The 20,826-nt window shown below is 45.0% G+C and overlaps 5 protein-coding genes and 3 non-coding genes across 8 annotated transcripts; 2 read left to right on the top strand and 6 right to left on the bottom strand.

Moving 5' to 3' along the window:
- Positions 1-1,303: 1,303 nt before the first annotated feature.
- HG536_0Htrna11E lies at positions 1,304-1,375 on the bottom strand. Its single transcript has one exon. It is a non-coding gene; the product is annotated as a tRNA-Glu (tRNA).
- Positions 1,376-2,490: 1,115 nt separating this feature from the next.
- On the bottom strand, positions 2,491-3,684 carry HG536_0H04930 (alkene reductase; the record flags this gene model as incomplete). The annotated part of the gene is made up of 1 exon (XM_037285895.1): positions 2,491-3,684. The coding sequence occupies one exon, from the start codon at positions 3,682-3,684 to the stop codon at positions 2,491-2,493; it is 1,194 nt and encodes a 397-aa protein (XP_037141791.1).
- A 3,746-nt stretch (positions 3,685-7,430) lies between these two features.
- HG536_0Htrna7Q lies at positions 7,431-7,502 on the bottom strand. Its single transcript has one exon. It is a non-coding gene; the product is annotated as a tRNA-Gln (tRNA).
- Positions 7,503-9,488: 1,986 nt separating this feature from the next.
- HG536_0Htrna13V lies at positions 9,489-9,562 on the top strand. The gene has a single exon. It is a non-coding gene; the product is annotated as a tRNA-Val (tRNA).
- A 221-nt stretch (positions 9,563-9,783) lies between these two features.
- HG536_0H04920 (uncharacterized protein) lies at positions 9,784-10,440 on the top strand (the record flags this gene model as incomplete). Its single annotated transcript, XM_037285894.1, has 1 exon — positions 9,784-10,440. One exon carries the CDS (start codon positions 9,784-9,786, stop codon positions 10,438-10,440), a length of 657 nt encoding a protein of 218 aa, XP_037141790.1.
- Positions 10,441-10,952: 512 nt separating this feature from the next.
- Positions 10,953-12,101, bottom strand: ZRT1 (high-affinity Zn(2+) transporter ZRT1; the record flags this gene model as incomplete). Its single annotated transcript, XM_037285893.1, has 1 exon — positions 10,953-12,101. One exon carries the CDS (start codon positions 12,099-12,101, stop codon positions 10,953-10,955), a length of 1,149 nt encoding a protein of 382 aa, XP_037141789.1.
- A 1,168-nt stretch (positions 12,102-13,269) lies between these two features.
- Positions 13,270-16,185, bottom strand: HG536_0H04900 (uncharacterized protein; the record flags this gene model as incomplete). The annotated part of the gene is made up of 1 exon (XM_037285892.1): positions 13,270-16,185. The coding sequence occupies one exon, from the start codon at positions 16,183-16,185 to the stop codon at positions 13,270-13,272; it is 2,916 nt and encodes a 971-aa protein (XP_037141788.1).
- A 2,273-nt stretch (positions 16,186-18,458) lies between these two features.
- HG536_0H04890 (gamma-glutamyltransferase family protein) lies at positions 18,459-20,252 on the bottom strand (the record flags this gene model as incomplete). The annotated part of the gene is made up of 1 exon (XM_037285891.1): positions 18,459-20,252. One exon carries the CDS (start codon positions 20,250-20,252, stop codon positions 18,459-18,461), a length of 1,794 nt encoding a protein of 597 aa, XP_037141787.1.
- Between the last annotated feature and the right edge of the window lie 574 nt (positions 20,253-20,826).

Here is a 20,826-nt window from a genome sequence, read left to right as displayed (position 1 = left end):
CAGCTCGAACGTGACTGATCGAGGCCTGTCGCATTGTAGCTCAGAAACTCGTTTATGTTTCCCTTGTAGGTTATCTGAAGACAAGCTGACTGGATTATGTGCATATGAATAGAGGCCCAGTTGTAAGGTTGCTTAGTACTAGACAAGTAATTCTGCTGCTCAGTACGGCTTTCAAAACCAAAATACGGCTTACGTGTCGACGACGCGTTTAGTGAAAAACTTGTTTTGTTTTTTTATCTTACTCGAGAGACAAATCTGTGGCACCTAATCAACTCGGCTTCATCTGCAATATACCTGGATGCCGATCAAAACATAAAATCAAGATAACGCGGGCGACGGCGCAAGATATTCATCACAAGGACGGCTGAAAACGGGACAATATATATCATTTAAACTTCCGAAGGCTCCAGTAGGCTCCAGTAGGTGCCGATTAAAGATATGAACAGATTCATCGGCGCCGTATATAGTATGCGACATACTGCCTTGATTATTCAGTTCTCTCATAAATCTGCGACTATTTAATTCACTCCTTTGATTTGTAAAAATCTACTTGTTGGAATAGCCAGAAGAAAGGGCAAGATTTTTCGAAATGGCTGGATATTCACCGACGAACCTGCTGAGCGACCTTCATTCTTCCTAGTCACACGCCAGATAGCATCCGTAGGAACATGCAGAACAAGCCGTGCAGCAGCAGCAGATAATATCACACGTAATGGCAAACAACGCTCATGAGCCTCTTTCAGTATTCTTGTCTTCGAGCATCTGAGCTGCCTAGCAGCCAAACGGCCTTGCATGGTTTGTCGAGAAGCTTTTTCTCTTAGGCAGCGTAGGATGCCTTACGGGGGCAAGGGTTACTTATCACCACTCAGTCTAGAGCTCAATGCGAAATGCGCTAAGCCGTCTCCTTCTTGTGGCACTCTTAGTTTACGTTGTCGAAATGTCTGAAAGAAAGGCTAGCTGTCATTCTGTATTGTGAGCCCTACAACTGTTTGAACGGAAATGGGATGATATTAAGTTCTATGATAAGGGATCTGGGCATGAAACGAGCAAAACATTCTGCTGCTAATGAGGGCTTTCCACCGCAACAATCTAACAACAGCGGTTCACCGCTCGGTTGCTAACCTTACTCACCGCTTCTGAAGGAGGGCCAGTGGCGTGGCATAAGAGTAGTACTGATCAGCGACTACTCACCGATGAGAGTGAATGCCAAGACTGCGCTATTCAGGCTTTCTAATTTCATGTCTGCTGGTCACCATAACAATGAACCTCAATCTGCAGATCAAAGTTTCTGAAAAAAAATATTCTCCGAAGCGGGGAGTCGAACCCCGGTCTCCACGGTGAGAGCGTGATGTGATAGCCGTTACACTACATCGGATAATTAATTGTTAAATTTTAATAATAGGTTTACGGTATTATTCGTGGGTTGCTATGGTTGACGAACTCAAGCTCTAATTGAGCTTCGTCTAGTATTTATTACTAATAACTATACTTTTTGAACCTATGGAATCCCTTGTCCCTTTCTGGACCTGGGTAGCTCTCTAATAGCTCTCAACTGGGTCCCTTTCATAGGTATCATTTGGACCTCTCGTCGAGTCGCTATCCAAGGCCTAGGCGCGCTATACAGCTCGCTTGTATTGGCAATAGATCTATGGGGCCAAATATATGGCTGACTAAGCCCTAGACCTTCGATTACATCTTACCAAACTGATATGTTCAGCTCGTACTACTACAGAACGTTTCTGATCATTATATAGTATTTATCAGTAATTAACAACTTCTATCTCAATATCTCAACAAGAGTAGCACCCTGATAACGACCGATAGGTCCATTTTATCTATTTCATTTTCAAGCTCTCGCCGCCTCGCAGCCTCTAGATCAGAAGTCTTTAAAATAGCTTGCAAGGTTCAAGCTTAATAGCTTGGCTACATCGGTCACGACATCGATGACCGCATGTGCAACTAGCCATATAGGTTCTATCTCCTCGGCGGAAGGCATGACGCTTAAAGTTGCAAGTCAAATGAGACATATCAAAATGAACCTACATGACAACTAGCGGTATGCACGACTTTCCATCCAAAATGACATGGATTCCATAAAGCGCACTCTGTCTTTGTATTATTGGCGAATCCTGAAATGAATGTCTTGACTCTCAACTGGTAAATTTATCTAAACCAGAGCCACGACGGGCTGTCAAGCCCTGATGAACACGCAAGATCAGCCGAAACACAAACCCCAAAGGCGGCTCGCCGGTATGAATCTATAATATGGTTGGCCGATGTATCAATGTCTAGTAGTACATTGTGATAGACAGGAATTGGCAAAATGGTTTGTAGCTCATAATCTTGCCAAAGGTGGTCTTACAATAATGTACTTCGCCTCTTAAGTGAAAACCACTTACCCTCTTGGGAATGCAGTCGTATGATCGAAACATACATATACGAGATCAGCAAGCTTAGAGGCAAGCTTCTGCTCCCGCACCACATCCAGTCTTATTTGTAACCCAGTTTAAGTGCCTCGTCATAAGTTGGATAGTCTGTGTAACCTTCCTTGGTCTTTGCGTAAAAAGTCTCTCTGATGTACTTGTTTAATGGCAGGCCTTTTTCGATACGGTCAACCATATCAGGGTTTGCGATAAAAAACCTACCGTATCCGATCAATGTTCTCCCATCAGCTACCATTTTCCTCACTTCTTCCGGATGCGAAGCTAGACCACCCGCCCTAATAATAGAACCTTTCCAGATTGAGTAAGCGAAGTCATTAGTACCTTCATTGTATTCTCCTTGGCCTTCGGTATCAAATGGATTCGTCACACGAGGTTCGACGAGATGCACAAAGGCTAGGCGCTTACCAGCTCTAGCCCTCTTCTCCAATTCGCCCAATACGTAGGCATAGTGAGCGATGATCAATGGTTCTTGACCACCGGACATAGCACTGAAAGTACCATATGGCATAAATCTGATACCGAGCTTATTGCAACCGATGGCCTCCGTGACTGCATCAACCACTTCCAATGTGAATCGAGCTCTGTTTTCAATCGATCCACCGTATTCGTCTGTTCTCTTATTGGAGATAGGGTCCAAAAATTGATTTAGTAGGTTACCGCCGGCGCACTGTATTTCCACACCATCGGCACCAGCCTCAATGGAGTTCTTGGCAGCATTAACGTAATCGTTAATATATTGCTTGATCTCGTCCTTGGTCAAACCACGTTGTCGGTTGTTGCTCTTAACTGCCTCCTCACATCTAGCTTCATCCATGTAAAGTTCGTCTGAAGCAGACACGAAAGGAAGACCGTCTCTGACCAAAGCTCCCGGAAGTGCTTTTCTACCCAAAGACCATAATTGCACCCACACGAACGATTTGTTGTCGTGAATCTTGGCGATAATTTTCTTCCACTTCTCAATCTGTTCCTCGGACCAGATACCTGGAACATTGTCATAGCCTCCACTGCGAGCAGATGGGTAAGTAGCCTCGGTTATGATCAAAGTACCTGGCCTCTTCGAGCGCTGGTCGTAGTACTCGATGGCCCAGTCGTTCGGCACATTACCGGGGTGGTAAGCTCTCATTCTGGTTAAAGGTGGCATGACAACGCGGTGCTTCAATTCGTTGTTTCCAATCTTGATTGGCTTGAATAGAGTGGTATCACCCAAGGCAACAGGCTCGAAATCCTTAACGAATGACATTGCTAGTACAGTCTCTTCACTGTATTTCTCGAATGATTGAAAAACATCAAAATCTCAAGAATCCTCTCTTCAGACCCAATCTCACTGTATCGTTATATGGATAGAAGCTAGCATTGCGCCAAGAGCTTTGACTGTGAGAAAATGAACACAGCCGTCTGCTTCTGCTTAATGCTTGAGTAGCTTGCGCTTACTAAGCAGAGCGTTCGTATAAGCTTCAGGTCGCTGCAACAGGCATATGGAGAGACTTTCACAGCATTTGTCATCTCCTTGCACAGCAAATTAATAATATTCATTCGACTCGTAGGCTTTTTTCTGGGCACCATCTCGGAACAACGTTTTTCTATCAATTTCCAAGATCGACATATTTCAGGCTCTGTTTAGTAAGCAGTTCGAGATATTTCAGGCGTTGGAAGCAGACGATTGGTTGTAAAATTATGCCAACAATAACGTAGGAATTCCATGATGCCTTGTCTGTAAAGTAGCTTGCGGAAGATCAGAAAAATAGGTTTGATCGTAGCGTTGTGGCAGCATGACACTTCGGAGTACTTCGAATTTTCCATCTTACTCTACTGACGGGCAATTAGATACTATGTGAAGAAAGTTTTCTTCAAGTAAAGCCATTGGTGGAGATGTACTTTCCTTAACGAGACGTGGGGAAAACAGCTCTCCGCCCCGCTTTCTTGTTTCTTTTGGTTGCCAGTAGCTACCATGCAACGCCGCTTCGTTGTTTATGTATCACGTCATGCCATTCCAACTGCTACTGCCTCCGGTAGCTGACGAACGCCAAACGCACGTTTAGTGTGCTCTCGCAGCGTAAGATCTCTTATTCGCAATTTAGAAAGACCACAGCTTCATTGTGAATTGAATGGATCAGGAGTCTAGGTTAAGCTTACCCAAGCCTACAATCCAGATAAGCCATACGGCTTGTAAAATTCATGCTGAGCTATCTGCTAGAGCACTATGCTCGGTCCTACGATGTTGTACAAGCTGAAGCAAGGAGCAAAGTCCTTACAGAGCACTTGTTGGTCGGGTCTATTCGTGAATCTGATTGAGCTTCCTGAAATTGGTCGTCGGCTGGTGTTGGCACATCTTCGTTTGTTTGAATCAAGTAAATTCCGCGATATCCGCAAGAGACGAACAAGATACCCAGTTGCAATGCCAGCGCTGATAGCTACTATTTTTCCCCCCTGAGCGTTTCAACGATATGGGTTATGCCACCTTTCGTATAAATAACAGGGAGAGATGGCCGATCTTGTAGTGTTGCTGAAATTTTTACATGGGAAAAGATGAATGTATTATTCCTCAGGTCTCTGAATCATAGAAATACGGCTGTCACTGCATTATTCCTCGCTGACAGCTGTAAGACCGGTTACAAAACAAGTGAAATCTTCTCCTCAAGATTCTTTACAAGTTCCACAATGACTCTCTCAACGACACATCTTGCGAAAGTTGAGGCAGGGAAAGGCTTCGACGATTTCCAAGATATCTACAATGCAATTGCGAAGAAAATGAGAGATGAAAAGGATTATGATAACAATACAGGCTACGGTCCCGTGCTAGTTCGATTGGCATGGCATTCGTCAGGTACCTACGACAAGAGAGATAATACAGGCGGCTCCTACGGTGGTACTTTTAGATTTAAGAAAGAGGCCAATGATCCACTAAGCAAAGGTCTGGAAAATGCAACCGGCTTTTTGGCGTCCCTTCATCAGCAGTTTCCCTGGATTTCGCACGGAGATCTTTACACACTAGGTGGTGTCACTGCGATTCAAGAACTCCATGGCCCACGAATCCCTTGGAGACCAGGGAGAGTGGACACTGGTGCGGAGACCGTTCCTGAAAACGGTAGATTACCACTGCCTTCTTGGGATGCTAATCGCGTTAGAATGTTCTACAATCGATTCGGCTTTAACGATCAGGAAGTTGTGGCACTGATCGGGGCACATATCCTGGGTAAAACGCACCTGAAAAACTCAGGTTATGATGGGCCATGGGATGATGATACCAATATATTCAGTAATGAGTTCTTTGCGAACCTGTTGCGGGAGGATTGGACATATGAGAAAAACGCGGCAGGTAATATGCAGTATGATTCAAAAAAGGGTATCATGATGTTGCCAACTGACTATGCTTTGATACAAGATCCAAAATATCTTGTCTATGTCAGAAAGTACGCCAATGATCAGGATGCATTTTTCGAGGATTTTAAGAATGCGTTTGTGAAGCTACTTGAGAGTGGTATTACTTTCACTGAACCAACCTCGAGATATGTCTTCAAAACCCTTGATGAGCAGCAGAAAGGAGAAACGAGCTGATATACCTCAGCCTCGACCATTTATTAGCTTTGACTTCAGTAGAGCATGACGTCAATCATGGTTCTTTTAGGCTGTGATTGTATCAAGTACAACTTTTGTTAAAATCTCATCGCAGACTGTAGATAAGTAAATTTACAGTCGACTCAGTTTGTCCAGGAACTAAAAGTTGAACGTTTCACACTAGGGTGTCCTCATAGCCGCAGTTTATCATATTCCTCATCCTTCCTTTAAAACTCAATGAACCTTGACTTCCATGAATACGTCCGCTGCAGATCTCCATATTTTGAACATCAGCTCAGATCAGCCTTGTCTGCAATTGGATTCAAACATAGCATTTTGCCACGGGGGGATGGGATTTTCCTGAACATTGTGAAATGGATATTATTTTTCGAGGTGAGAAGAAGAATCTTCTTCAATTTGAACATCAGAACCAAACCCTCTGTAACTAACTAGTAATTGTACGTCGTTTTTACTGATTCGCTAACCTGAGAACAACGAGCACTTTCATGCGTCTGGCTGCGAACCTCAAGTATTGAATAAGTAACATTCCGCCTATGGGAAAAGCCATTGTCTACAGGTGTGAGGAGCTGCTGGCTGAAGTTTTAAATAGCTGTGGCCCCAATATACAACAGAAGCGTAAGACCGTAATCAAAAAACTAGCTCCTATTGCAGTTGGCACGACTTATGCAAAACCACTACCGGAAACTGACTGTCCGTGATGATGACAACTTCCGGATCTGAATCAGTTACTACTTTCACGAATTCTTGCAGATCTCCCAGGATAGGTGTAGCCCCTGTTATTCCATAGACCTCTCCTTCCGTTGAAAAGATGCATATTAGCTTCGTTTTGCTTGATTTCCAGCCGATGATGAAGTGCTCGCCTCCAGCATGCGGGCAAGAAGCGGAATAAACGTCCATAACCATACTCACCTATCTCTTTGAGGATCGCATCTACCAAAATAAGCCTCTGCTTCATTCACGCACTCAGCTGATCCAACAAGGTCAAAGATCTCTACAGCAGAACGACCTTCCCAAAGTATAGTGTCTCGCAATCCTTGGATAGGAATTTAATTGATATAATTTAATTGAGATAGCATTCTCTTTCTGTAGTGGAGAGGGCCTGCTGTTATTTCGCGTTAGGTAAAGCTGTTAAATTCAAACCTTCAAGCAAACTAAGCTGGTTCTTACTTGTGCAATAGGCTTTTAACTTACCAGGCAGCGAGTAAGCTCGAATTACATCACTTCACTGCTAAAGGTTGATTGTGTCAGGTATAAAAAGCAGGTACGAACTGACAATCACACGCAATATATTAAGTAAAGATTGGTTTCTTTAGTAGGAATGATAACTTCGAATGGTCTAATCTTGACTTGCTTAACATTAATCTTGAGGGCCACCGATGATGAGATTTTCGAGATAATAAAGTAAAAAAGAGGTCCTACCCGGATTCGAACCGGGGTTGTTCGGATCAGAACCGAAAGTGATAACCACTACACTATAAGACCTTGTGGTTGTTGTTGTGATGGCTGCAGCAATTGACTATACCAGATGCAATGTGATAGTGCTTCACCATATGGCCAAGTGAATGCTCGGCTTACCGATATCAGTGATCAATTATATCACTCTCTAGCCTTTGGTGTCAACTCGAAGTGCAAGTGAAACATTAAATGACGCTCAGTAAGCAGCTATCAAAGATCTACTTAGGGTCCACAAGGCACCGACATTCTGCTAAGCGCAATTTGCATTCCTTAACATTCTGCGATCCCCATCATCGAACCTGGGCGTAGTTTAGGATTCACGCTCTGGCCACATGAACTAGGTCGACTTCCATGAGAAATACTGAAGCCAAAACGTAATTTTCGATTTACGACAACTTGCAGAACTGTTCGTCGTCACAGCTCCAATTTGGAGAGCTACATGCCTGCTTGAAAGAATTCCTTTCGCGATTCCCTTGGAGTTTCCACTGCAAATTTTGATATGTGGACTCAAGCCAGAAAGTAGTCAGAGACTTCGGAAGAAGCCAATATCACAACCGTCAATATGGTCCCTGGATCTAACCCCAAACTAGGCCAAGAAACACTTAAATACCGTCGTGACATATTCAAAGACCCTTCTACTACGACAGAACCAAGGAAGCCCTTGACGCCAGCGACCTAGGACAGATCTCTCTGCGAAGTTTCTTCCTGCAATGAGAACCGGAAACTCGTCTGACAGAAATCATCTATACTGAGGATAAGCCTCTCGAATATTTCATCCATAAGTTGCTGCAATGCGCTTGCCGTTCCAACCACTATAGGTGACTTGTTACAGAACTGCAAAAGCTCCGAGCAGCAATTAGTGATGATCGGAAAGTTCAGGCTTTGTGAACTTGTCGATCAGGAAGCAGCCCCTCTGAGCGGATACATAGTTCAGTTAAGTTTATGGACTGGCAAACACCCCAGGAACGAGTTGAGCAGGAATTCTTACATTATCACACTTCATATCTCCAATCCAAGTCCCAACGAAGAAAGAGTAGAAAGCGGCAATTTTAGCTACTGGAAGGTTGAACTCGCTGGTACAGAATGTTAAAGCCGTAAAACGCTTGAAGCTTCCGATGGCGGACCTCTAGGATAGGATAGCAATTCTTACAGCTGAGCCATGATTTGTTCCAGGCCCCAACACGTTAGAGTAGCCACCAAATGAATGAATAGGCGCTTGCCCGATCATGCTGAGTAGCGAAACAGTCAGTCAAAAGAAGAGAAGGGATCACAAATAGCTTCCTTGGAATACCTGGTAGTAATGTAGTTCATGACAACACACCAGTGACGAGATATTCCTTTGACAGGTGATATAGGCAAGACCAGCTGTGCTAGACGGGATATACGTCTAGTCAATTATCAATTCGACGACCAAGACAGATCGATTCCATTGCTAGGGAATGAAGGATATGAACTTCATGCTTTGCGCAACTAAGACTTAGTAAACCGGTCGCACAGGACACAAGTACACAGGTACCGGTGATAATCGGCTGTGAAGAACCGACATTGCAAGAATAAGAAGCTACTGGCTTATCAAAGATCGATCATGTCAAACAAGCAAAGCACTGTACCAATAATGAGTTCACGTTGCTGAACGGCCAGTTGAAATACTTACCGCGCCAGTGCGACATGTCCGTATTAGACCTAAGTTGAATCGTTCGCTAGATCTAATTGACGATTCTGATTTGGCAGCGCTCAAGACGGTTGATAATTCTACTGTGCTGCTCATTCGCCCGAAGTTTGAGTGCTGCTCACTTCAACGGTGTACGCTCGAGCCTCATCTTCAGCACTTCGTATTGTTTGGTTTTGATGAGATTATCAGCAATCCTGAAACATAGTCACGAATAAACTGATTCAGTGCCATCCATAACTCTACTATTGATTGCTCGAAGGAAAGCAGTCCACCGGTGCTAAGTCCTGATCTGTTTTCCCCGCTATGAGCCTAGCAAGAGCTTTTTCAGCTGCAAATTCTGTGGTTTCGTGGTCTAGTTGGTTATGGCATCTGCTTAACACGCAGAACGTCCCCAGTTCGATCCTGGGCGAAATCATTTTTTGCAACAACAGAAGTTGTGTATCAATCCCACCAAGAATTCAGGTTTCAAAGTCTGGCATTGCTTTTAAGTGGGCATTGACAATCTGTAATCCAGCACAGACCATCAACAATTCTAGTCGTTTAACTAAGATATGGGCGGTGCATCAAACCATATAAAAAGCCAAGCCGAAAAAGTTTACTGATGAAGAAAGTCAATACAGACTGTTGGCTTAAATCATGACTACTTGTACTGTGAATAAGACGAACGATATCGCCAAGCTGCAGAAAACTTTGGCAATTGCTTTTGCCGATAGTGCTGCCTGTCATTATCTGAGTAAGAAATTTCTGGAGATACCAACCTCGAAGCATTTGAGCGATGAAGAGCTGTACGACACGTACAGATATTTCTGCGAGGACTTCCTAGCTAGAGGTGGTCTTTTGCTAGAAAGCAACAACTTTGACTGTGCTGCGATAGTTCTTCCTCCTCAAGATAAACCAGTCAAGACAGCAAAAACTAAAGATCCTAGATTCAATGAGCAGTTCATAGAGACAATTGCTCGTCATAAGGAAGCATTACAGTTGGGTAGTAAAATAAAATATTATTATCTTTTCATGATTGGCAAAAACCTCGAGCAACCAGAAGTGAGGGGATCTGCAAGGGCCATCCTAACATATTTGAAGCAGAAGGCAGATGAGCAGAACGCCGCAGTGGTCCTTGAAGCGATCAGTGACAAAGCGAAGAAGGTCTATGAATACTTTGGGTTTATAGACTATGCTGATGTGAACTATGGGCAAGGAGATGTGGATTCAAATGGACGACCTGATCCTGATGGAGAGGGTTTCGTGTTGAATCTCATGGTGTATTACAAGGGTGGGAAATTACTTCCTAAGTAGTCAAGACTCTTTTGGATTCTTTAGACGACAAGCATTCTTCAAATATGAGTTGCCTTGGTCATGAAAGCGTTAGATTTTGAGAAACGCTCGAGTATGCGTAGCAGATAAGTAAAAGTTTCATAGACTGCATATTACCTCTCTTTCAAAACTATTTTATATATGCTGAGAGGCTGGCGAGAGACATGAACCATCGCGCTCGTTCTGACTGTCATAGCAGCATGAAACGGCGTTTGCGGCAGCTACGGATAAGCAAAGGAAGTTAACTGGTTATTGCATGTTCAATTAAATACTCTTCCCCAACTATATCTTGGCAACCTTTAGAAACTATTGTAACGACACCTTCTGATGTTAGAGAAGGTCTTCGCGCTCTTCGCGCTCCAAGTAGTAATTCACGCCGATGGACCCTATGCTAAATACTTTTATGAATTAATTAATATGCAGGGATATGTCCATTTTGCAAGAAACCTTGCCCGAAATTGATGAACCATGAGTTATTTTCCTAGATTCACACTCTAAGCCCACTTACCAAGAAGTGCCATCAAACCGGCACCCCATAGCATGGAGGTAAGACAGAAGAGAATCTCCTTGATTTCCTTGGTGCGGTGAGCGTTAAAAATCCAATCTCTTGCCAACAATTCTACCATACCTGTATACAGCAGCACACCAGCAGAAATAGCATCCAAAACACCAGAGACGACGTTGACAGTATAGGATGAAGAGTTATAGGTGGTACGAACACCGAGGCCAATGGCAACACATATGGGAGTGGTCAAACCATAGATAACACATAAAATATATGGCCACCACTTCTTGCTGTCAGGGAACTCTATAGCTGACAACCTTGCACCAATACCCAAACCTTCAAACGATTGGTGGAAAACTAGAACAGGATACAAGGTAGCAAATTCCTTACCCGAGGAACCCAAGTTCAAACCGATCATAACCGAGTGAAATAGAACACCGAATTCCAAGACCAGGAAAGCAGCAAACTCACTCTTGAAGGAAATATCAGCTTGGACCGAATCCACAACAGATTCAGTGTCCGTGTTGAGAACTTTGGCATCTTTGTCGTTGGCGATAGCACTTTGGCTTGAGGTCTGCTCGACCTGTCTCTCGTAATCATGAGCTGGTTTGTTCGACCGAACAATTGTCTGGGCGATTTCATCGTAGTTGTGCTCATGCACAGTGCCGTACTTCTTTTCAACAAACACTGCACTAAATAGATCCACCAAGAACGTTAGGAAAACGGTTGCCAGCATGATGGCAGGACACCACGAGTAGTCGGCCCAGTGGCCAGTAGAACCAACACAGCTCAGACCCCCGATCTCCCCGTATGCAGGATCCATCAAATGAATGAAAGCAGTCGCAACGATCACACCGGTACCAAAGTTACGGGCAAACATATAAAACCATTTGTTGATTCTCATCCACTTGATATGCTTAGCGATAACAGGATAAAGAGTACAGAAAGTACTCACAACTAGGATCACAAAGATCGAAGAGATACGCGCGCCCAGCCAACCGTTATAGTCGTTACCGCCATAGTAAACTCCTTGCAAAACACATGTCTTCCAAGCGTCGCTCACACTATGATCCGAAATAGTGACATTGTCAGGGTTCCATTGCATCCACCAAGGATCTGAAGAAGAGAAGTTCGACATTTTCTGCTGCTGCACTCTATCTCTACTGCGTTCCGTAAATCCCCCCACCAGTGTGCCACAATTGGAAAAACCCCATCAGTCTGAACCCAGCTATTTATATTTGGACTTCCGGTATGCTTTCACCTTCCGAGTACCCATTACCTTGACCTCTCAGCTGCTACTTAATTGGCAAGCCTGCGGCAGCCGTCAAGGTTGTAAAATTCTGCTTGTTTTTCTTCCTATCCCACGGAGACTCCGCAGCATCGCCTGTGGTAACCCATAGGGTCAACAAATAATGGCAAGCGGCATCGACGTGCAATCGAACAATGAGCTCCTGGATTAGGAATAAGATCGATGTCGAACGGCACCTTGGTGGCTCTTCTCTCTCGTACACTGCGCATCGCTGCGACAATTGCAGATCTGCTGCCGTGTCTTATGCGGCATTGTGCCGGGGCCGTGAGGTCGGCATTGTTGGTGGGCGTCGGAGTGAGACAAAGGCCATAGGGCACGCAGCAGTCAGCTCGGGGAGGTTTCTGTTGTTGTCTCTTCTCTTGAGATGCAAGCGGCGTGCGACAAAACTCATAAGCCTGCAACGTAGTGATATGCGGGTACCAGTGGGCTCCCAAGCTTGCTGTAGTTCGTAGCTTAGAGTTCGGCTGATTAGCGATCTAGAACCCGGGAATCCAGCCACGACGAGGAGTCCCCGTCAGTTTGCTGACTGCTTTTTGGCTGAATGGAGCGACGGCACCTCGAGATCTCGTTCCGTTGTTTGCAAGCTGCGTGTAGGATCAAGATCTGTCTGAAACCATCGTAAGGAATTTGGGGTTCTTGTTGTTCGCCACCTTCTTGGTCGGCGGCTCGACGTTCTGCTCCTCTGGAAAACGGCTGTTTGTCAAATCACACCAAGGTTCTGGACATCAGTCTGCGGCTGCTGGTTTAAATCCATCCTTCGTAGCCATCCTGGTTAAGCAGGTTGGGTGGAACTTCGTTAAAGCTTGTTTATACTGAAGGTTCAGGCCACCTGGGCGCCTAATTCGCCTTAGTGCGGGTAACATGCCATATCAATATTGGCGTCACAAATTTAATTAGTGTCATCTACAGAGTCAATCCTCTGAATATTAATAGCGATACAGTAATTATGGTTTAAAGCAGCTTAGTAGCACGAGATTCTACATCAGTTACATAATTCTCACACTACGGCCAGAGGTAGGAGCAGCATGAAAGCAGCTCTCAGTTTGGCAGCGGAACCTGCGTAGGTCGAAAGATGGATATCTGAAGTCGTAGAGACATGAACAGGGCTTATGGAGGCCGAAGGCATGGCGCCCGTAGTCTGACCACTGCCGTTTGATCCCGAAAGAACGGTTGGGCTGACAACTGCTGGAACTTGACTGATATTGGCACCACTGCCTGTGGCCGCTGGCGCTCCAGAGACCTCGCCGTTGCTGGTCGCTCTCAATGACTGAGTCGCTGCAGATCCAGTCTCAGCTGGGACAGTGCTCGTGGCAGCATTATTGAAAGAGCCCGAGCTTGCAGCAATGTTGCTTGGGGATTGGCGGGCGGATGAATTTTGTGCATGTTCCCCAGAGCCGGTTGGCAGCTTTGGCGGTGCCCTAGCGCCAGTCGATTGCGCGATGGATGTGTCAGCCCCGCTGGCAGAGCCTTGCGAGGTGGTGTGATTGCCAGGTACAAGAGTAGCGGCCGGTGTTTGAGTTTGGATCACTTCTGACAATGTTTCCTTGTGATATCCGCCAATAGGGCAGGTGGTGATGTATGATGTAACAACACCGCTCACCGTGGTGGTAACAACTAACTGAGTAACTTGGTTGGAAGTTTGTAATCCGACTTGAGTTTGGCTATCAGTTACAGCACACGTGGTAGGGTAGGATGTGACTGTATCTGAATCAATGGTAGTCACCACCGACCGAGAGATTCCCTTGTTAGAAGTGGCTGATGATAAAACGGAGACCGGAGTTGCTGGCTCTCCTGAGTTAGATGGCGTTCGATTTGTAGAGAAAGAAATAGTACCTCCACTATAGTCATTTGATCTCGAGACAGCACTTGAAGATTTAACAGATTCAGTGCTCGAAACGTTAGATGGCGTCCGATTTGTAGAGAAAGAAATGGTACTTTCACTGTAGTCATTTGACCTCGAGACATGACTTGAAGATTTAACAGATTCAGCGCTCGAAACGATAGGCTGGCCAGATGCGAAACCACTTGGCTTGTCAGACAGTGTTGAAGATGGTTTATTTGACGTGGAAGAGGGTCCAGAAGATGCGTCATTTGATGCGAAAGATGACGCAGAATTTCTAGAGACACTGGAAGTTATTTGTTGTGTTAGTTGACTTACTGGAGCACTAGATCTGCTAGCTTCGGTAACAGAGGTTGCTTGAATGCTAGTCGATCCACTTTCTGGAGTACTAGATCTGCTAGCGTCGGTAACAGAGGTTGATTGAGTGCTAGTCGATCCACTGCTCTGGGTTATAGGAGCTAATGAAGCGGCTGTCAAGTTCCCGTAGTAGCCACTATTGGGGGTTTGCACGTAGTAGATAGTGTTGACAGTGTCAAGACCATTTGCACCCTGGACGGTAGTCATAGCTGTAGCATAAGTGGAGGTGACGGTACCACTCCATGGACTGTAGATGGTAGATACACCGCGGCTCTGAGGAGTCTCAACGTAATAGATGGTGCTGACAGTATCAATGCCATCAGAACCTTTAACAGTTGTCGTGGCAGTAGCGTAAGTAGAGGTGAAAGGACCGTTCCATGGCGTGTAAATGGTAGAAACGCCATTGACTTGTGGTGTCTCAACGTAGTAGATGGTACTGACAGTATCAATGCCATCAGAGCCTTTAACTGTCGACGTGGCAGTAGCGTAAGTAGAGATGAACGTGCCGCTCCATGGGCTGTATGTCGTAGAAACACCATGGGCTTGTGGTGTTTCCACATAATAAATTGTGCTCACAGTATCAACACCGTTCGAACCCTTGATCGTTGTAGTCGATGTGGCGTAAGTGGAAGTAAAGGTACCGGTCCAATCTGTCACAAAAGTTGAGTTGTAGTACTCCTTAGAATATGGAACTTCAACGATAACAGTAGCAGTTCCCACCGTACTGTTACCAGTGATAGTAGTCAAGGTCGCAGTGTAATCGACATCCCCCGAGGTAGTCACAGTTTGTGTTACTATGGGCTGGCCCACTTCAACCACTACGGATGGCAAGCCATTAATGTAAGTGGTGTAGGTAGTAGTCAGGGTTTCTGTACTAGTCCAATAATATGTTAGCTCGCTGGTCGCAGGAACACAGACAATATCAGCAGATTCGGTTGCGCATCTTAAGCCAATTTGACAGCACGCAGTCTGTGAACCAACGACTGGATCAAAGACTGCATCAAAGACCACATTAACGACTGCCTCAGCGCCAGAAGTACCGCATGCCGCTCCAGATGTTCCACAGACGGCATTCGGAACGTATACAAAGTCGGTTTCAGTCACAGCTCCGTCCTCCCAGCTGTACAAGGTGCTAGTTGTCTCACCAGGGTAAGGAACTTGAATGGTCGAGGTGACAATAGGAACATGGACAACTTCAGTGATCATAGTTGTGACTGTGTTCATTGGATCACAATTTTGAGTGTAAGGATTGTCTCTCTTACGAATGGGCATGGCGCTGGCGCCAGTATCTTCAATGTCGCCGCAGTTGAAAACAGTTGTTTCCGTAGTTCCGTAATACCATCCCCTGGTGACGGTGGTGCGTGGTATAGGATCATACTCGATGACTGTAACACCGGTTGGGTTTTCAGCAATGGTGTCGTACGAAGTAGATGTTCCTGTGTAAGATGAGGTGGTAGTAGTGGACGACACTGATGGGCCATAAATAACCACGGTATATACCGTGTCCGTGTCCTTAGCCGACACGGTACTGGTCAGGAAACTTGTAGCGGACCAAGTACTTGTCACAGTAGTTGTTGCTGGCACTAAAACATCGGTTGGGGAGAGCTGGCTGGCTGATACAATCGCTGAATAGCACGCTATCGCCCAACTGACGTATAGCGAGATTTTCAGTGAACGCATCTTACACAGATTTCTCGTTATAAGAGAAACATTCATAACGAGACCACAACAAACTCCAGAGACTCTCCTTATGCAGCGCTGATATATTAAGGCACCAAACTTTGATTCCTAAAGGCACGTCATGTTAATGACGCATTTAATGGCAGCATGACACCAATCCGGAAATTTGAAATAAATGCCAAATCAAAAGCCGTTTGACAATCTTACTGCCATTCACACAATTCATGAAGATTGACCCATTTAGGCTGCATTTGCAACAATAAGATAAGTAAGCATAGGCCAGCTTTAGGCAAAGCCGAGCACAAAACAACTAGGTATGCATATTGAAGCGTGAAGTCAGCTGCAGAGGCATATAACTGATAGCAACCTGTTGGCAGGTCGGCGAAGAGGTTCCTGCCTTCGAGGATAGAGATATTGCAGATATAGGATAACTTCCCCAAGCGTTCTGTGCCTGCTAGCTGTCTGTAAATCACAATCACCTCGTTCCTAACGACATTACCATACAGGGTCTTTTTTGTGTAGAATAATTCCGTTTATGGATTAGCGATCTCATCCAAAATAGGAAATAAGACGGTTGAAAGGCACACGGCTTTCTTCTTTGGGTTGTAAGCGGCGAGCTCTCAGCGTTTATTACGCAATAGCCAAAGGAATAGTACAATGTATGAGTGCCCGCATGTTTCTTGGTAACGGTGTCAGGTAAGTAAAAGCTGTCTTCTCTCAATGTTCTCGTTTAAACTCTGTAAGCGGAAGAGCCAGAAGGCACACATGCGGTTGCTTCTACCTAGAAAAGTGAGTGTCTTGGTTATCGTCCAATGACTTTACTGAGTATGAGGCTCTTAACAGGTTTCCTCGCGTCAAGTAAGTTAGACGGTTGGTAGCTCACGCGAGAGGGGGGCTATCTCACCTAGTTACCACTTCGTTCCACGCGCTTGCCTGCCTATCAAAATTAAGAGACGTATCCCGCTGGAGGGCGTACAGAGGCTTTTCTACAGCAAGGCAATTCGGAGCTGCGGACGTCGAGTTTGGTTGCTAGACTAGTCTGCCTTCGACGCACCCAAGCAAAAGTTCCACTAGCCTGCAAATGCTTTGACAGTTAGCATCGCCGGCTGATGCACCAATGAGGCGCATTTCCAATAGTGAAATGCATAAACTAGTAGCCCGGCTAGTCACATTCTGTGGTTTTTTACAACTCGCAATTGGATTGCAGCAAAGTGACAACGCCCTTTTGGCTAATATTATCGAAAAATCACGACTCGCAGTACAAAGAGCAAAGCACTCGCTCACGAATGAATAGATTTTTTCCTGCCTCCTCGAAAATTTAGCTCTTTCAGCTGCATGGAACGCTCAACAGATAAGCAGATCACTTTCGATCAAGTTCAATTCTATCAGACCAGAAAGAGAGTACTTCCAAATCTAGAAGATCCGAAGGCAATTCTAGGAACGCGGTAGCCCGTATTCGGAAACTTCTTGCCTGCGAGAGAAAAAAAAAAAAAAACAGAGAACGAGAACAGTAGGAACATGCATACTCAGAACAGCTTAAGGTTATTCAAGTCAGCTTCGATCATAGAGCCTTTCTGCTTTTATCATTTGCTGAGCCTCAATCTTGCATGATCGAAACCTACAGGTAGTTAGCGCATTTCCTGAGATGTAGCCATTAGGTGCAAAAAACACTTGAGCATTCTTCAATAATAGTGCAGAGTGGTGACGAGGACTTCCCGGCGTAATTCGCAGTTGCAGCGTAGTTTCCTTGCCGAAGCACGATTATGTGAGTAACCTGGAGATGTCCGAATCGTTTTTTACCTTAATTTTTGCTCGATCACAGCGGATCTCAGCAGGAACGAGACGGAAATGCCAGTTCTCAAAGAAGCGAAGCGTGCCTGAATCGGAAATGTCGGTTACTTGTCGGCTAATTGCTTGGCTGAGCAGGCTTTCTAGGTGGGCGGCATTCGCAGGTTGTCCCTGCCTCTACTTTCTTCCCGCTTCCCAGTCAAGGCATCTTCCGACCGGGTATCTGTTTCTTCAATTCAAGACAGGAATAACCCGTAGCACGACTTGCGAATAGGCAGCAATAGGTACATTGCTGTTTTCATCTCAAGCTGCGAACGTCATTGCTCTCTTCCGCCAGCTTGAAAATAAAGTTATGCTGATTCATCTCTTGTTGAAACTTAACGGCGGCCTGGGTCCTGATGGTCATCAGAACCACTCCCTTGTAGGTAAGAAATCAGCAACTCAAAGACTAGCTCAAGAAAGAAGCCATACTGGCGATGATGCGTTTGTACACGCCATAATTAGGGCTTGGCCGTCTACAGCTAGATTAACGGTACTGAGGCACCATCGCCGCGCAAGTCACTGCCTCCACTGTACACTAGATGCCCGCTTGTCTCGGGACCGCTTTCTTTACGGATGATCTGTCCTCGACCAAATAGTTTTCTGTCATTGTTCCGAAAGAACCTGACGTCATGGCCCAACTCAGTAAGTCGTACCGCAGCTTCCCCAGAGATCCCATCCTCTAGACCAATACAAGTCACGTCACGGCTTGCAGGGCCGTCTGATCCTAGGCCAGTGTCGGTTGCCTCTAGATCTGGATGGGGAAACAAGCATATTCTAGGAGCATCAAGTGCTTCTTGTGGATCCATATTGAATAGTAACAAGTTAAGATAAACCTGCACATGAGCTTGAGGTTGATTGAAACCGCCCATTACCCCAAAGCTGGCATATAGATTTTCGAAGCCGGCTCTCTGCTGATCGGGTACTGTTATCATCCCGGGAATAATGGTGTGATACGATCGCTTGTTTCCCGCCAAGCAGTTCTTACTTTGGGGGTTTAGGTTAAAATTTCCACCTCTGTTCTGGAGCACAAACCCTTTGTCAGGAACGACAATCCCGCTACCAAAATTCTCGTACAGCGAGTTGATGAAGGAACAAGCGTTCCCTTCCTCGTCTGAAGCTGTTAAATAGACAGTATCCGATTTGAAGATTGGATTCGGAACTCCGTGCTTGACGTGCCGATTAGTGATAATTTTATCCTTATTAAATAGAGCTATACGCTCACGCAAGTAGCTCTGTGATAGTAAGCTTTTTAAGGTAATATTTTGGTCCAGGTCATGGCTCTTGATGAAATATTCAAAATCATTGACATATTCATCCGAGTCCTTAAAGCTCAGCTTCAAACACTCGGCAAGAATATGCAGATACTCGGCTGAATTGTGTTGCATGCTTTTTAAATCTATGACACCTGTTTCATCCAACTCTTTGATGAGCCCCAGAGTCAGCAGCGCAACTATTCCCGATCCATTAGGAGGAATCTCCCACAGCTTGCACCCCAGAAAACAATAAGATATAGGCTCCACAAAAGTTGATGTGTGACTAGCCAGGTCTTTTTCAGATATCAGAGAGCCTCTTTTCGATAATTCAGAAACAATGGACTTCGCAATCTCTCCTTCGTAAAAGCCTTTCTTACCATTTTTAGCGATAATTCTTAAGGTTTGGGCCAACGCTTTGTTCTGCATGAATTGACCCTTCACTGGTGCTTTCAGACCATCATTAGGCAAAAATACTGCTAGCTGAGCCGCATCATTGACTCGTTTCAATTTTCTTTCAGCATCTTTCCATAGGCACGCACTAATTTCCGAAACTACAAAACCGCTGTCAGCTAGTTCAATGGCTGGAGCAAGGACATCTTCGAGTGTGACCTTTCCGCTTCCCCAAGTATCGATTAAATCGCACCACGCTGCAATTGCCCCTGGCACCTGAACTTTGAACACCGAATCCCTGTTAAACCTAAGACTGGGTAAGATATGGTTGGGATAGTTCACCCTGAGCCAATCGAGACTCAAAGAAGATGCCGATCGACCGCTTCCATTCAATCCATAGACCTTTTTCTCGTCATTTTTATAAAACAACGAGAAGCAATCACCGCCAATGCCGGTTGACGATGGCTCCAGAACGCAAAGGCAAGCTGAGACTGCAACACATGCGTCCACACAATTACCTCCCAGTGAGAGAATTTTAATGCCAGCTGCATTAGCAAGTGGTTGCGTCGAAGAAACGATGCCTTTAATTGAGTATACAGTGGATCTCCTAGAATTTATTGGTCGTTCCATAGGCAGAATTGAATTGATTAGCCCTCTTATCTCTAGCCTTAGGCTATTGCTTAGTTCTGTCAAGTCACCTTTAAAGCTCCGTTAAAGTTACTCGATGACACTTGACGCTGACATTTACCTGACTGGGTAAAAAACATGAAATTAGTTTAGTAATAATAAATCGAATTGCTGGCGCAGCGATGTCAGAGAATCAACAGAGTGAGAACTGGTCTCTATGGCATCTTAAGATTAATTTTCGTAGTATATGGCGGACTTGGGTTTACTGAGGAATCGCCTGATCTGTCCAATGGTGCCAGTTTGGATGACGACTAGTTGCTATGGAAAAAAATACCTACTCTTAAATAATCTTTAGGAACATTATAGTAGGTGGAATTTATCTGGTAAGCATTTTAGGAAGTATATCATAGGGCCAAAAAATGCGTAATTGTCGTTGCACTAGCTGTTGTCAGAAAATGTTAAGATCCCCGAGGTGAGAGGTGCATTGGTGATTGTGCTTCGTGTATTAATTGTGCATGCCTTCAACGGATCAAAATGAAGCCGCTTCTGGGAATATTTTGGTGCATCCCATAACCTC

This window comes from Torulaspora globosa, chromosome 8 (assembly GCF_014133895.1).
Source record: "Torulaspora globosa chromosome 8, complete sequence".
Lineage (NCBI taxonomy): Eukaryota > Fungi > Ascomycota > Saccharomycetes > Saccharomycetales > Saccharomycetaceae > Torulaspora > Torulaspora globosa.
The sequence above is the reverse complement of the archived record's forward strand: the minus strand, read 5'-3'. Positions and strand labels throughout refer to the sequence as shown.